Raw genomic sequence first — 16,345 nt, 5'->3', positions numbered from 1 at the left:
TAAAATAAGAATTAGCAATCACAATAACATGCTGGAGCATAAAGCCTGTTTGGGGAATTATTATTTTCCTTGCATTTGGTCCTGGTTTCACCTCACTCTGTGAGAGTTGTCAGGTCTGTGATTACAGGGGCGTCCTAAATAAAAGTATCCTCTTTACTTTCAGCCAAAATGAGTTGTTTATTTACAAATATGCACAAAATCACCGAAATATTACAAAATAGAAGACGTCTCCAGGCGTATGAACTCCGATCAGGGAGAGAGGGAGGGGAATGAGAGAGACCTCATCATTTCACAATATTTTATGCCTAAAAGTCGCAGTCTGGGAGTCTCCCTGGTGGTAGGTGGACAATAATATCCCTCCAATGTTTGTGTTAAAACAATGATGTTATGTCAGACTGGCATGGCCACAGTGCTGTACAGGCAGTCCTCGGTTATCCAACGTTCTGGAAGTAGCGTTGGATAGTGAAACCGTTGTAAAGTGAGTCCCATGTTAATCAGTGGCGGGGAGCGTTGGATAACGCATTCCGGCGTCGAAAAAACGGCCCATTGGGTTGCATTGTAAAGCATTGGATATGCCATTCGCTGTAAAGTGAAAGGTTGGATAGCGAGGACTACCTGTATCAGACAGGTAAGGCATGCCCTAATATTTCCTACTAACAAGTCAATGTGTCTTGGAGCAGCACATGTTAAAATGAGAGTCCTGGAATTATTTATAGTTCTTTTTTTGAAGGTGGCCAGTGGCTCTCCATTTATTTACAAAAAAAGAGCAAAAGATGGATGGATAAACAAAGAAATCAGTGATGTCATTCCTGACCAGCGAGTAAGCAGTTAAGTGCCAGGCAGATAAGGAGCAATGGCAGCCCCTGTGTGGGTGACGTCATGTGAAAGAGCTCTATCTCCTCCCAGGGATGTGCCCTGTGGGCGTGGCTGGCAGAGGGTCTCTGCTGCTGTCTCCTTTGTGCAGCAGCAGTGATAGTGATCCTGGGGATGGTCAGGATGAGTTAGACCCTGATGTGCTCCAATGTGTGAGAATGGCAGGAAAGGCACCTCCCCAAACCTAGACCCCAGGAGGGGAAGCAGAAGACCCCAGGACTCCTACCCATGGTAAGAATAGAAACAGCATCCCTTTATATTACCAAGAAATGTGTGTATATATTATATTTGCACATCCACTGATTTATTTTATTTTGTTTTCTCTTCTGCCATTCTACAGTGCTTTTTTGGGGGGGGGGGGTGGGGGTGGAGATATATATGCCAAAAAAGACTTGTTTGTGAAACCAGACTGATTTAAATAAATAGTACATAGATTACATAGTACAAGTGTCCTAACATATGTGCAATAAAATGAATGCAGTGAAGTACTCCACTGGATGATCAGGAAGGGGAGATAATATGTTGCTTATACATCCAGTCTTGAAATTTAATAACTAATATATAATACAGGATGCTAAATTGCTAATCACCTAGTGCCCTTCTGGGTGTCTTCCAGTTCATACCCCTTTGCCCCACTTTGCTTTTGATCCACCAAACTGTTCCCAAATCAAAGCAGACCGGAGCTGCTTAAAAACTGTGATTATCAAATGGATTAAGGGGTTGGGATGATTAGGGGAAAATATTGCATTCGGGTGGCGCTGGGATTTCTGTCTGATTGTTCTTGTTCCACCAGCTGAGATTTCACTGCAGTCTGTAACACTGGGAATTTCCTAGGTCAACCCTATACAGTAGCTCTCTCCCCCTCCCCCAGTCTATTCTTAGACATTATTTTATTTTTTTGAAACATGTAAATTCTTCCTGACTCCGCAGATGCATTATCACAAACTGGAAACCATCCCAGACCACTAAAACGAATGTGCTAATTGATTGCACCAAAGGAGATGAGCTTTCAAGGAATATATTCAAGTGCAAATATTTGCTTCCTATTCCAATGTGTTTGTTAAGTGCTTTTGTGTTTATTAACAAGAACGTGTTTAGCAGTAAATTGGTGACATGAATAGATCTTTAATGAGCAATGCATTCCTCCCTAATCTGTGAAGGAGTTGGGTAATACCACTTAGAAATAGATCATGCACAGGCATACCCCGCTTTAAGGACACTCACTTTAAGTACACTCGCGAGTAAGTACATATCGCCCAATAGGCAAACGGCAGCTCACGCATGCGCCTGTCAGCACGTCATGAACAGCAATACCGGCTCCCTACCTGTACCGAAGCTGTGCGCAAGCGGGGAGACTATAGAGCCTGTTACACATGCGTTATTTACATCAGTTATGCACGTATAGGATGATTGCAGTACAGTACGTGCATCGATAAGTGGAAAAAAGGTAGTGCTTCACTTTAAGTACATTTTCGCTTTACATACATGCTCCGGTCCCATTGCGTACGTTAATGCGGGGTATGCCTGTATGTATGTATGTATGTATATCTTTATTTATATAGCGCCCACAGCTAAACTCTGTGCTTTACTAAAGATACAGGGAATTATAACACAATAAGGACAACAAAACACATCAGACAATGGGAAAGGAAATCCCTGCCCCGGATAGCTTTCAATTTAAGTGGTGGTGAAAGCACTTAGTCATGTAATGCTTAATATACAGTATATTGAATGACTTTTCAAATATTCAGCTTTGCAGATTTTTGTGTTGCAGACACAGATGAAACGGAGGCCCCTGTATATTTATGTCCTTGGGCTGAAGTATCAGCTGCCCCATAATATCACAACTAGGGGTCTGTCCAGTGTCTGCTCGTCCCACACTGTGAAATCCTTTTACCAAGCACCAGAAATCTGATCAAAAGAGGCTAACTTTAATAGCGAGAAAATTGCTGACTTTTTTCTGTTTGAGCTACAGTAAAAATATCCCAAATTATAGACCGGTTATTTTAATCAACAAGGGAAGTGGAGCATCAAAATGTACACATTCATTAGTACCAGTCCAATTCCCAAAACCAGGAGTGACCTTTTATTTTCTATTCACTACCATTGTATGTTAATCACTGGGATATTACACAAATTGGTGTCTGGGTAAAACTGAAAATATTACTGCATACAGATATTAAATATATTGGGGACAATACATTGAACATTCAAAATAACTATTCATCCCAGGAGTGGTACAAACAACACTGGGTCATCCCTTAAGGTTGGAGGAAAGGAGATTTCACCAGTAAGAAAGGAAATGGTTCTTTACAGTAAGGGCAGTTACAGTGTGGGATTCATTACCCATGGAGAGACTGTGATGGCGGATACAATAGATATCTTCAAAAAAAAGTGGGACATCTTTTTTTATAAAGGAAAAGGTATACAGGGATATACCAAATAAGTAAACATGGGAAGGATGTTGATCCAGAAAGAAATCTGATTGCCATTGTTGGAGTCTGGAAGGAAATCATTTTTCCCCTTTTGAGACATCATTGGATAATATCTCTCTGGGTTTTATTTTATAAGATAAGTATCTGTCAACTAAATCTTTAACATAGGTTGAAGTCGAATCTATATCATATCTATCCATCCCCTCGTCTACTATATAACTGTGTATATCTGTGCCCTTTTTTTAGGTACAGTGAATTTCTCAACTCTTGCAGCAAGTTAGGCTTGCATCATCTTTCTCTTCTCTGTTTTGCAAACCTCTGCATCAAAGGGTTTTTAGGACCATCTGCTTTCCAAGTGTATGTTGTCTGCGAGGAATGATGCTCAACCCCTACTATTCTACACACAGATGTGATCCCAACACTCCCTTTGTGTTCAGCGAATATCTCCAGCATCTCAACATGCTCCTTTACGTCATTGATCCCAAATTCAGTGGGAATCCTATTGCTGCTAATGGAGTTATTGGGTCTGAAAGAAGTCCGTGTGCCTGGGGATCTCAGCGGGACTTCTCTTGTAGTATTAATAGTGGCGGATTTCCCATTTTGCCCAGGCCTAAGGCGGTAACATTTGGCGGCGGCAAAAATGTCCGCCGCCATAAACTTTTGCCGCGCTCTTGGGCCTGATGGGAAGTCACTTAGCTGTGGCGGCCGCCTTCTTACCTGCCGCTCTCCTTCTGAACCGCAGCGACAAATGGCACCGCGTACGTCACCAACGTGGCGGCGTCTCATGCCGTTGCGTTACCATGGCAACGCTACGTGACGGTTCAGTAGGAGGAGGGCGGCAGCAACAGCTAGGTGCCTAGGGGCGCTTGGTATTAATGCTGAGGGACTCGTAAGGGCAGAGAGGACATTTACTTAGTGCCACGTGCTACATAAATGTGATAATACTGTTTGAAAACATCCAATTTTTATCATACATACTATATAGTACATTTTGAAGACTTTGTTTTTTGCTTTCACTTCAGATGCTTACAAGTATCATTTCAAGGGTGGAATCCTGCAGCCTATATCTGTGGCTCTGGTCCCACTTGGTAACAACATATTACTGATGCAAAAATTGAAATGACCTGAGCACGGGGCGGCTTCCGACCCGGGCATTCCCCCTGCAAAGTCCTGTCCATTTCCATTTCAGAAGAGCTACAAAGCTTTTATTTTGGATAATTCAGTCAAATGTTTCTGTAAGATACAAAAGCCACTCGCTAACTACACAATAACAGGACTTGCTCTAATTCTCTTCTCCCTTCAGCAGGGCTCGGTGCAGCAAAGTGACATTATGGACGCGATTTATTGATGTGAGTATCTTAAGAATAGAGAACGTGGAACGTTACACTTTTTTTTAGAACTGAAGTCCTATTGTATGTGTCGGCTCTGACGCTTCCTGTTTAAATTTGTATGATTGACGGCTACATCCTGATAATTATCCTGTGCTGTCTTCGTATTCCCATCACTGTTCTCGTTTCTAATCAAAGTTAAATATTGTGGTGACCCGCAGATCCCATTAAGTAAAGCTCTGTGCTAATAAAACAGCGTAGCAATAAAACCTTTGGCAGCCTACAGCCAGGTTCAGACTCCCAGGCTGCTGCAGGCAACGATAAATCTGATTAATCAATGTGCGTATATATTTCGGATCTTATGGCGACCTTGTTTTTACATTTTATTATTACTATTTGGAACGTCTGGTAAAGGAACTTCATTGTTACTGTGTCATTAGTGCAAGTATCAATCTCCATAAAGTACAACTTCAAGGTGATTTAAAGATACGATGTATACATTACCACAGTTCTTACCCAGTCATAAAATGTGCATTATCTACTGATCCCTGAGGTGTCAAACTGTGAATGTCTAACTGCAGCACTCTATTGCACAGAATCACTGTAATAAATTGTGTGTCTCTACATTGTAACAGTATTGCATACACTTGTGTACGTATAGTACCATCCCATCCTGGTCCTTTGCATTAAAAAATAATTTAATTACCAGCATTATATAATCCTACAATACTCTGCATGGCAATTGTATCACTTGTTTTGTTTACTCCTTATTGCTGTAGGTTAAATACCATGTGTTGGCGGCATTGAACATCATGGAGAAGTAACGGGGTCTCACGTATGGGATATTGTCTTCCTCGTAGGCTGGGAAATGCCGGGTGAGGTGATCCAAGGGGATGCTGGGATGGAGGAGACCGCCCCGAAGGGGAACAGGAGTGCCCCACCGAGCCCTCGGCGAGGGACCCTGCGCAGAGCTGCTGTCGCCGCCGCCGCCGCTGCGGTTTCTTTTGAAGGAATAACTGAGGAGGCCACCATGGAGAGGAAGAAGAAGAAGAGAAAGGAGCCGCGGCCGGAGTCCATCATTGTGTATCGGTCAGAGAACGAGAAGGTGGTGGAGGAAAGGTCGGCGGATCAAGAAGGGGGAAACAAAAGTGCAGAGGAAGGGTCCCGGTTCCTTGGCCCCCCGGGGATTGATGGTATGTGAGGTTTGGTCTGTGGACAATTGGCGCCACGCATCGCAGGGCCCTGTGGCAGTGCGGGATTTAGACGTGCAACACCAAAACTTATTCTGTGGGAAAGCACCGAAAATCAAAGCATCAACTTAAACATCTCCCAACACCTTTTCTTAAAAATAAAAAATATGTTAAAAATGCTCCTAAGGCTGCGCTTATAGTGCCTTGCGACGCGACGTCGCTCCGAAACAAATACATTGACTCCGTCGCAAGCGCTTATAGTAAGCGCGACGTTGCGACCAAAAATTTTGAAGCCGGGTAAATTTGATTTTTTTTTTAGAGACGGTCGCCACGTGATTGTCTCTAAACCAATCAAATTGCGCGGCCCGCCCCCTTAGTGACATCACTGGCCTTGTCACCAGCGACGTCACGAAAAATCAAATGACAAATTTCGCTTGTGACGTCGTCGGTCGCGTCGCCAGCAATATAAGCGCAGCCCAAGAAAAAAAATACCTGTATTAATATTATGCCAGTCATAATAATGTTTAAGTGGATTTCCATAAAACATACTGCACTGAATTGTTCTATTTCAGGAGTGGCCAACTCCAGTTCTCAACTGCCACCAACGGGTCTGGTTTTAAGAATATCCCTGCTTCAGCACAGGTTGCTCAGTCCATTTTAGAACTCTGGGAATCTCTTGGTCCTGATTGTTCTTCTATAACAGGATGGGATCTTTGTAGATCCTGCACTGGTTTTTATGAAACATCAGATAGGGATGTGTTGCATTAATGACTAGATGGGGGATACGGGGGGGATCCTGTGCTTTGATTCCAGCCTAATGGCATTTACCTTTCCCTGCAGGAGGATGGAATATGCCCCCGGACAGCCGCTATGTTACGTTAACTGGGACCATCACTCGTGGGAAGAAGAAAGGCCAGATGGTGGACATCCACGTGACATTAACTGAGAAGGAGCTTCAAGAGCTGGCAAAATCCAAGGAGCCTTTACAAGAGGAATACCCAGAGGGAAAGAAGACCTGTTCAGTCGGTTTGGGTAGGGGCCCACACGTTCTTCTTTGGAGCATCCTTTGCTTGCCTGTTGTGCTTGTCCTTTCCTTTGTGCTGTCCTTCTATTATGGAACGATCACCTGGTACAACATCTTCTTGGTGTACAATGAGGAGAGGACTTTCTGGCACAAGATAACTATTTGCCCCTTCTTAATCATTTTCTACCCCATCATTATAGTGGCAGTGTCCCTGTCCCTAAGCCTGTACACAACGGTGACCCAAATATCTTGGTCCTTTGGAGAATGGTGGCATGCCGTGCGGGACATGGAGAAGGGTTTCTGTGGCTGGATCTGCAGCACATTGGGTCTGGAGGACTGCTCCCCTTACAGTATTGTGGAGCTACTGGATTCAGACAATATCTCTGGTAGCATGTCAACAAAGGGGTCCACACAAGGGGTAGAAACATCAGCTGTGTGAGCCAACCACCGTTCCTTTCTCCGTCTTGTCATGCCACTTTGCAGACCAGCGCTGTTCACTCTTTCCTGGTGACGTTGCGGGTTTGGGGCATGAATTCTTTCCTGGTAAGGAGACTTGTCACTATCTTATCCTGTGCGATACAGGCATATGATGCCTGGGCGCTTTGCAGACCAGCAAATATAGGGCATTACCCTCTGATTAACACGAGGCTCTGTTCCAGCAGTCTGCAGGATCCTAGTTAAGTGAGAAGCCCGTCCACTGTTCCATCAGTTAGTAAGGTATAATTTTATAGTCTAATCCTATAAAATGATTGTTACATTGATGGAGACACAGCCATTCTCTCCCGTTAGATTGTCCCTTTTTGGGGGGGGGGTGTATTTTATTTATTTACAAGTACTTTATATGATTGGAATCAGTGGATCTTCTAGTAGCAGCCTGCGACATTTGGACGCGGCAGGTAATGTCCTCTAACCCACGGGTGCGCAAACTGTTTCCTCTGCGCCCCCTGCTCGGCCCCCCCTCACTTTGTCTCTGGGATGTCTGACGTTGCAACATCATGTGACAACGCGTCGCCAGAAGCCGCAGGAGACAAAGTAAGGGTCTTACAGAGGCCTCGCGCGTGCGCTCCGCCGGCATTTAATTTAAATGCTTTGGGGAACAGTGTGGGGCCTCTGTTTTCCCCCAGAAAATCTCGCGCACCCCAGTTTGCGCACCCCTGCTCTAACCCCTTACCCTAAACCTTTCTACTTGCCATTTAACCCTAACCTTAAGTATTTACCCTAAAAACCTTAACCCCCAATCCTAACGGTAATCACCTACCTGGGGGGCTAAGCGGCAACCGCGTACCCCACGGCGGCAAAACGGCCCATTTCATTAGGGTTGCAACATCAATGTGCCCCCCCTGCAGCTGGGTCTGTAATGGCATTTACAGTGGGAATGGTGACGCACGCCAATCTTTTTACATTTTGTATTTAAACCGTGTACAGAGCCAAACCTGCCGGTGCTGCTGTCGCTTTTGTTTTAGCGTTCGGATAGATACAGTAACGCCACGAAGGGTTCTGCCGTCTGTCTGTCTGTAGGTACAACACAAAGCAAACGGGAAGGATGAGTAATGTATCTGCGAAGCGACACCGACTGCACACGTGCTTTTTTTTTTTTTTTTGCACTGTTTTATTTATAATAAAAAGAAGAATCTATCGATTACTTTCGTCAAAAACTGAAAATATTGTTTAGTGTCAGAACACGTGGGCCAACAATTCCATTTATAAGAATAGTGACCGCCATCTACACGCCGTTGTACACGCACATAATTAATGAAGCCTCTTTTTAATGTATTACAAAACGTGACTGATTTCGTTATCGTACCCATAGCAGGGCCTCAAAGCCTGAATACAACACGCCTTGTTATGAGTCCCCTTAAAGCGCGTACTGGGGTTTAGTGGCAAATGCAGCCGCGGGTTTTCAAAATGCCCTCCTTGCCTCTCGGGAGGAGGTGGAGGAGGAACACAATAGGCTTCCCGGTTGAGCCCAGATAGAGGTGTGATTTGGGTGGCTTTAGTTGGCCCAGGTTGGGTAATGCCATACTTGCATGCTACAGAGGTGAGATATATCTGGGCATGCATACATTGGCTAAGAAGCTGCTTATTAAAGAGAAGTAAAGTGGGATCCCAAAGTGGAAATGACAGCTCTCGGCTATATGGCATCTTCTGGTTTTTTTTTAAAGGTGATTTTATCATTTCCCACGTCACCAGCTGGCCTCAGCCCAGCTAAACAGCTGCTATAAACATCAGCCAGGAGTCGGGCCTAGTTTTGTACCCCAGACCTGGAACGCAATGCCAGTCTTAAGCCTCAACAGTGGTGGTAATAGAGTACAAAAAGGGTTAAAAGTTCTGGATTAACATCATGGCCCATATCTACTAGACTGTGCTATGCCATATGACACCGTGTAGCCCGTCACTTAAATGGGTTGTATGGTGTTCTATGGAGTAACACTACTTGGATATATGGGCCCATGTATTGTACACAGAAGATGTACTTTATGTTGCTTTAGCTGCTGTTCCCATGGATGTTACGGTGCAGATTGTAAGTGTGTGCTGGGTGAGTGCTTGGCACTGGCAGGCGTATGCTATAGTTATGTGGCTGATCCACTTTTTGTAGCAGAAGGTGTTCTGGGGGTTTGCCACTACTACAGCAAACCATGATAAAATGCCCCAAATTCCTCGATCCGATGTGTTATTAAATGTATAAAGTATATGGAGATACCAGTCTATAAGGTTTGCACTTTTCAAATGGATGAATGCAATATGTGTTTTTTGAGGCGCACGATTAATGTCGGTAACAGATTTATTCTGTCCTATAATTGACTGCTTTTGTTATGGAAATAAATAAAATTATGTTGAACGAACGTACGTCTTCATCTTCCAGTCGTTTCTGTGTTCTCGCTTAATTAACAGTTGCAATTTGTTAACACTTTGGGGCAAAAAACACACTTTTTTGGGTGTTATCATTTTCCTCCCTGATTCCGTTCATTTGACCCCTTTTAGTACCAGATAGACTGGAAACGTCACAAACCATGAAAGATCGGCGATTCTGTCTGCGGGAGAAGCACAGCTGGTGTGACTTTCTGTAGATTCATCTGTCATATGAAAAACAGCCAAGGAACTCGTAAAACATGCAAACAAGACCTGCTGCATGAGCGCCCTTACCCAACGGACAATCGCTGTAAATAAAGAGCTTTGCTTGTCTTGGAAAATCCGATCTCCAAACACAACTTCAATCAATCCCGCTGTCTGCGGTGGCTGACATGTTCTTTATCTGGCGATGGTTACTGGACATTAGCCGGTGCCCTGATCAGATAACACATGCCATAGATGCTCTAAGTTGTGCTGACTCAGAAATAGCTTGCAGTCCTATTGTGAGTACTCCATGTTATTACTGCAGTACCGCACCTCTTGACATTATCAGTACAGTATGTTATCGATGAATCATCAATGCAAGCGTGTGCCACTCCAAATTCAATCTCCCCTGTTGCTTGATAAATGGGGATTGGTTTCAAGTCTTTAGTTTTGATCTGGATGTAGGCTGTGGGTGTGGAGTAGGCTGTGGGTGTGGAGTAGGCTGTGGGTGTGGAGTAGGCTGTGGGTGTGGAGTAGGCTGTGGGTGTGGAGTAGGCTGGGGTCCATTTGTGCAACACGTCGATGCTTTATGTTTTGCTCTATTTTTTCCAGTGAAGGCTTTTTTTTATTGTCACTTATTTCCCTCCATGAAGTAATGGTGTCTGGTTTGCACAAACACCGTTTCAGATGCCACGGTCCTCTCTGCTCTCACTGAAGCCACGTACAGTAAACTCGCAGGGACCTTCTTGCAGCTGTTCAAAACCCATCAACATGGTTTTGTTTCTGGGAGCCTGTCACACACGCATACTGAGCTATTAAAGGCTGCGAGGCAGCAAAAGTAATATTCACCAACGATCGTGCTCATTATCCTGTCTAGCTCTAGCAGACTGATCCTTTACCTTTAAAATGTGCAGATTTGGTGCAGTGCAGTTGCCCAGCTTCACTACATAGCGGTCTATATTAATTATTCCAATTATCAATAGTCTTATTTTTCTAACGGATATCATGATAATTCAATTAAAGCTACAATTATGCTCCACATTTGTTAACCTGTTCTGAACCAGATTCCTTTACTGGAGACGAACTGTGCTGTTTTAAGCTTTCATGTGTGTTTTGTTTTCTTGTGTTTTATTCATATATTTGGGGGAAAAAGATGGTGGTCGTGTCAGCCTCATTCTGATGAGCCAATAGAAAGCCATGTAATCACTGGGGCATGACACGGATTTCAAATGGCATGAAGCTATCCGTACACCATACAGTGCGGGGTGGTGTGAATTCGGGAGCAGTAATTGAGATAACTTTGTGGTGTTACAAGGTAAACCTCTTGCTCCAATGGGTCGGGAAGGACTAAAAATTGAAGTCCCGAGATCTCTATTCTGTTTAATACAAACAGGTAACATTGAAAATGATCAGACATGATGGTTACAGAAGAAGTCTGCTCTCACTAACTCCCCCTTTGTTTCACTAAATTCGCATCTGACTACACGTTAATCGAGCCCCCAACGCAGTGCGCGTTACTGGGCGTTACTTCTCTAGTGCAGGGGCGGGCAACTCCAGTCCTCAAGGGCCACCAACAGCTCAGGATATCCCTGCTTCAGCACAGGTGGCTCTATCAGACTGAGCCACTGATTGAGCCACCTGTGCTGAAGCAGGGATATCCTGAAAACATGATCTGTTGGGGGCCATTGAGGACTGGAGTTGCCCACCCCTGAAAAATGACGTCTGAGTAGGTCAGTGCACAATTCGTGGTTACCCGATGTCCAAACACGGAAGGTTACTGTTACCGCAAGACTGATAGCCTGGTCCTCGCTGGAAGACTTTGCACAGGGAAAATCCAGAGCTGAGTCGGAATGTTGCCGGGCTGCGTTTCAATGTTACCGTGCAAGACCAGCTCACAAAGGAGCGTTACCAGTGTACTATGTGCTGCACTGCGGACTAATACCGGCACAAGGATTCCAGCCCTGATTCTCTAAATCTCACTAAAGTGAATGTTTTTAAGATTTGTAACAATAGGAACTAATAATCTGACATCAAATATATAGTTACTAGCCCAAGGTCTGCAACCCGATCAGTGCCTTTAATAACAAGGCCGAGCTGCCTCTCTTCATACCTGCAGTAAAGTGGGTGCAACGTTGGTTACCCCAACTCTGAGCTGCTGCCTTGAGCTGTAACTGCATTAGAATAAATCTATTGCGTTAGGGGAGTTTAATGAAATGCCTCTTCCTCCCTTTTAGATTATGAATATAATGTTCATAATAATGGTTGAATCCGTAGCCTCCCACTGGAAACCCCCCAGTATCTTCCGAGGGGCGCAGTAGCACCCCTTTTGTGGATTGTGTCTACATTTCCAGGCGGTCTCCCAGCCCCTCTCAAGCATCTTGTACTCCTGTATGTAACTGGTATGGGGCAGGTGCTTTGTGTCTGACTGTATACCCAGCGGTTACACAGTGAGGAGTATACAGATCGCTGTCTCTCTTTGCAGCGGGTCTGTGAAGGCCTCATTGTCTCACACACACACACACACTGCCTGCCCTCTGTGTGTGCAGTAACGGGGAGGGTGGCCCAGGGGATTACTGCACAGCGGAGACTGGCCTGCTAATTAATGCTATTACCAACTAATGCTCCATTGCAGGAAACTCCACAGCTGGTCTTCTGAAGACAAAACTTGCTCCTCCAATGTGATGTACAGAGCACATTACAGGCCTACACTGTCACCGCTATCAGCAGACCTGTCAGCTCTCACTGATTTATAACATCAGCAGCCTCATAGGGGGTTATTCATTGCACTGTGATAGTGCCGGTCAGGGCACCATTGCACGGAATCTGCCCATGAAGTCTCATTGATAGAAATAAGTAATTTTCAATTAAAATGCTTTTTTTTTGCCCCAGAAAAACGGCATCTCACTTATCTTAGTTCTAGGATGTTGACCTCTGTATTAGGTCCATTTAGCAAAGTGTGTTTGTGTATAAGGCCTCGGCCATGTTAACCGGTTGCTGGCGGAAGCGTGCTGAGGCGCGCTCCCGCTCAGCACTGAGCCCCTACAGCCGCAACCGCAAGGCCAGGGAAAGCACCCGCTTTCCCTGAGCCTCAGTGAGCAAGCAGGGAGCATGGACTCAGCCTTAGGATTGAGGTGTTATGTTGCCTTCTGGACAAGGACCACCCTGACATTTCTTCATAGATCCATGAGATACGGTTATAGTTATACATCCGCTTCCAAGATCCCACACACATCTTGTTCAGATGTACTGTACAATAACGGGAGGCTTGTGAGTACAGCGACACGTATGAATAGGGTCGCCACACTCACGTTTTTATAAACCGGGACGCCGAAATCCAGTATGAACGTGTGTCATGGAACAAGAACTACATTTCTGACTCACCCCCCTCTCTCCTTTGCAGCGTCTGCCTGTCAGATCTTATTCCCAGCTGCATGGAGTTTGCACACACATACTGTGCCTGTGTAACTTGCAACAATGTTGCATTTCTTGCCTCTGGGCATGGAATCAGTGAGCTGCTACTGCAGTTTCTGAGATCCTCACCAGAATGGGCTAGTCTGCCCCCCCTCCTGTTTGTTCAGAGATTGCCCCTAGACTATTCCCTTTATCCACACTGCCCCTCACTTCCTTTTCCACCCTGGAGACAGTGAGTACAAGACCCTTCTCTGTTCACCCCCCCCATGGTGAGGCCATCTCTTTTTACCGGTTTCTAACTAATAATCACCACTACATACCATCCACAAGTATCTGTGTTATGCTGCTTTTCCCAATAAAGTGGAGGAAATATTACAGGGCTTGGAGTGATTTAAAAGGGAACTGAGTTAATGCTATCGGGAGCCATTCGCACATCAAACGTGACCCTGGCTTCAGAAAGGTAAAAAAAGGACCGTGTGCCTTGGGGACACACACAGAGGAGCTGCTACCCACAGCCTTTATGCTAAAGAAACAAGTAAGCAGCTTACACAGCAAATAAACAGCAGTCTCTCACCACACTGTACAAGCATACTGCTCCACGTTGCTACACAGAGCCACCAGCCTCTACACAGCAAACAACTACAGCTTTGTGCAAAGACAAGTGAGCAGCCTTACTTTGCTAATAAGAACACAGAGCAGTCTCTGCAGACTGAAAAGCAGCAAGTAGCTCCAACTGGACACAGCCAGCAGCCTTGCAAAATAAGCAAGCAGATTCACACTGGGCACAGCCAGCTTCAACCCTGCACCTAAGGCAGCAGCTTTGCAGACTGACAGTGCACCTTACACACAAACCTAATGCCTTTCTCTGTCTGAGTTCACCCCCTGCACAGCCCCATAGTGAGGAGCCACCATCTCACCTACCCCTGCGCACGTCCCCACGGCTAGCGCCATCAAGGGCCAAGCTACGGGACACCCGCCAGGACACGGGTCAGAGCCACCGGACACCTGTGAGTACAGCTACCCCTACGCTGCACGCTGCAGGACACCGCTCGGCATCATCTGAGAGAGACGCCCATCGCTGACAAAGGTAAAAGACTGCACGCCACACGCACTGGCTAAAGGCCTACAGCATGGCAGAACTCAGAGCCTCACCAGACATCACGCAGGAAAGCGATCACTCAGACACAGAGACCGCTGCGCAACTGCAACAGGCGCAGGCAGGCGCAAGGCCCAAACGGACAGTCACACTGACACAAAAGGCCCGCGAAAAATATGAAACTGACATTGAGGCGCACCGCGCTAAATTAGAGTTGGCCTGGAACACTACCACACTTGGGATACGCAATGTCGCCGCCGCTGGCAATTCCGTACAACAGCTCGAGCAGGCAATAACTCAATTAAAGATAGACCACTTATGATACCAAGGGCTGTCAGAGGTATACGCCATTTACCTGGCCAGGGCTAATACCGGCGAAAGCCTGCATGAAAGGGACTTACAGCACAACATTGACTTGACACGTGACAGCCGCGTGCGAACCTCTATCACGGAAGCCGAGAGTAAGAGGAAAGACCTTTTGCTGGAAACCGCATCGCATTGCTCAAGCACATCCAGGCATTCCTCAAGGTCAGCAAGATCAGCGCGATCTAACGCGTCCAGCGCTAGCACAAGCGTTACCAAGGCGCAAGCCTCCGCAGAGGCCGCACGTGCCAGGGCCGAATATGGTCGAAGAGAGGCAGCCGTAAGGGCAGAAAGAGCGTGCATAGAAGAGGAAGAGCAGAATGCCACCGCTGCTAATGCCGCCGCCGCTGCTACTGCCGCCGCTGCCAATGCCGCCGCCACTGCTACTACCGCCGCCGCTGCTGCGCGCAGAAAGGCCGAATTAGACACGGATCTAGAAGCTCTAAGCAAAGAAGAGGACGCCGCTGCCGCCATGGCCCAAGCCGAAGTCCTAGAAGCAGCCGCGCAACAGGATGGCGGGGAGCAACCGTACAGATGGATTGCCTCAGAGGATCCAGTCCAACGCACTGAAGACTACGTAAGGAGCCTCTTCAGTATAAATACCAGCGCACCATCTCAACACGGATGGAGTGACTCCACAGACAACGAAGACTTGCTAGGCCCACGAGGAGAAGATGCTGTTCCTTCAATGGTACATGCTGCCTGGGATAGCCACAGCCGCAACAGTGATCCACACGCCAGCGCGCACACGGATGCACTACAACAGGCTCGCCATCCAGGTACACCCACATGGGAAAACACAGCCCCTCCCACCGACCAGCAGTCATCACGCGTCCACGCCAAGGAAGAGGCGAACGCACGAACCCTCCCAGCAACTACCGCAGAATGGGACAAACACGCCGATGCCTCAGGCCTGACAGACATAGTCAAGTACATGATCCGGCGTGACCTGGTGCAAGCAGGACTCACCAGCTTCGACGACCGCCCTGAGAACTACCGGACGTGGAAGTTCACGTTCAAAGACGCAATCAACAGCTTGGACTTCTCAGCAAGGGAAGAGCTCAACTTGCTATTCAAGTTCCTGGGGAACGAATCCAGAGAGCACGCGAATAGACTGCGGGCGGCAAACGCGCACCAACCCCAAGTAGGTCTTGACCTAGTGTGGGAAAGGCTAGAAGAGTCCTACGGCAGCCCCGAAGCAGTCGAGGATTCGCTCTTCAAAAGAGTCGACAGCTTCCCCAAGATCACAACTAAAGACTACTCGAAGTTACGAGAGCTCGGGGACCTGCTGCAAGAACTGGAGTTCGCAAGGAAAGACCATTCCTTAATAGGTCTCAACATCCTAGACTCAGCTCGTGGAGTGAGACCCATCCTGGAGAAGCTACCCTTCAACCTCCAAGAAAAGTGGATTTCACAAGGTTCCAAATACAAAAGGGAGAAACAAGTCGTCTACCCCCCATTCTCAGTTTTCTTGAGCTTCATCCGCGAAGCAGCCAGGACAAGGAACGACCCCAGTTTCATCTTAGGTGCGCAAACCACATACAGTGCAAGCAGCCTGAGGAACGAGAGAC

At 46.4% G+C, this 16,345-nt stretch overlaps 1 protein-coding gene across 4 annotated transcripts; it reads left to right on the top strand.

The window, feature by feature from the left end:
- The first annotated feature begins 935 nt into the window (after window positions 1–935).
- TMEM169 (transmembrane protein 169) lies at window positions 936–9,685 on the top strand. 4 transcript variants are annotated; one of them, XM_075609732.1, is made up of 4 exons: window positions 936–1,104; window positions 4,615–4,657; window positions 5,497–5,829; window positions 6,667–9,685. In XM_075609732.1, the coding sequence occupies exons 3-4, from the start codon at window positions 5,505–5,507 to the stop codon at window positions 7,287–7,289; spliced, it is 948 nt and encodes a 315-aa protein (XP_075465847.1). In that variant the 5' UTR covers window positions 936–1,104; window positions 4,615–4,657; window positions 5,497–5,504; the 3' UTR covers window positions 7,290–9,685. The 4 variants fall into 4 exon arrangements, with proteins under 4 accessions (XP_075465847.1, XP_075465844.1, XP_075465843.1 ...); XM_075609729.1 differs by having other exon boundaries at window positions 5,416–5,829; XM_075609728.1 differs by having other exon boundaries at window positions 4,612–4,657.
- The last annotated feature ends 6,660 nt before the right edge of the window (window positions 9,686–16,345 follow it).

This window comes from Ascaphus truei, chromosome 7 (genome assembly GCF_040206685.1).
Source record: "Ascaphus truei isolate aAscTru1 chromosome 7, aAscTru1.hap1, whole genome shotgun sequence".
Classification (NCBI taxonomy): Eukaryota; Metazoa; Chordata; class Amphibia; order Anura; family Ascaphidae; genus Ascaphus; species Ascaphus truei.
The sequence above is the reverse complement of the archived record's forward strand: the minus strand, read 5'-3'. Positions and strand labels throughout refer to the sequence as shown.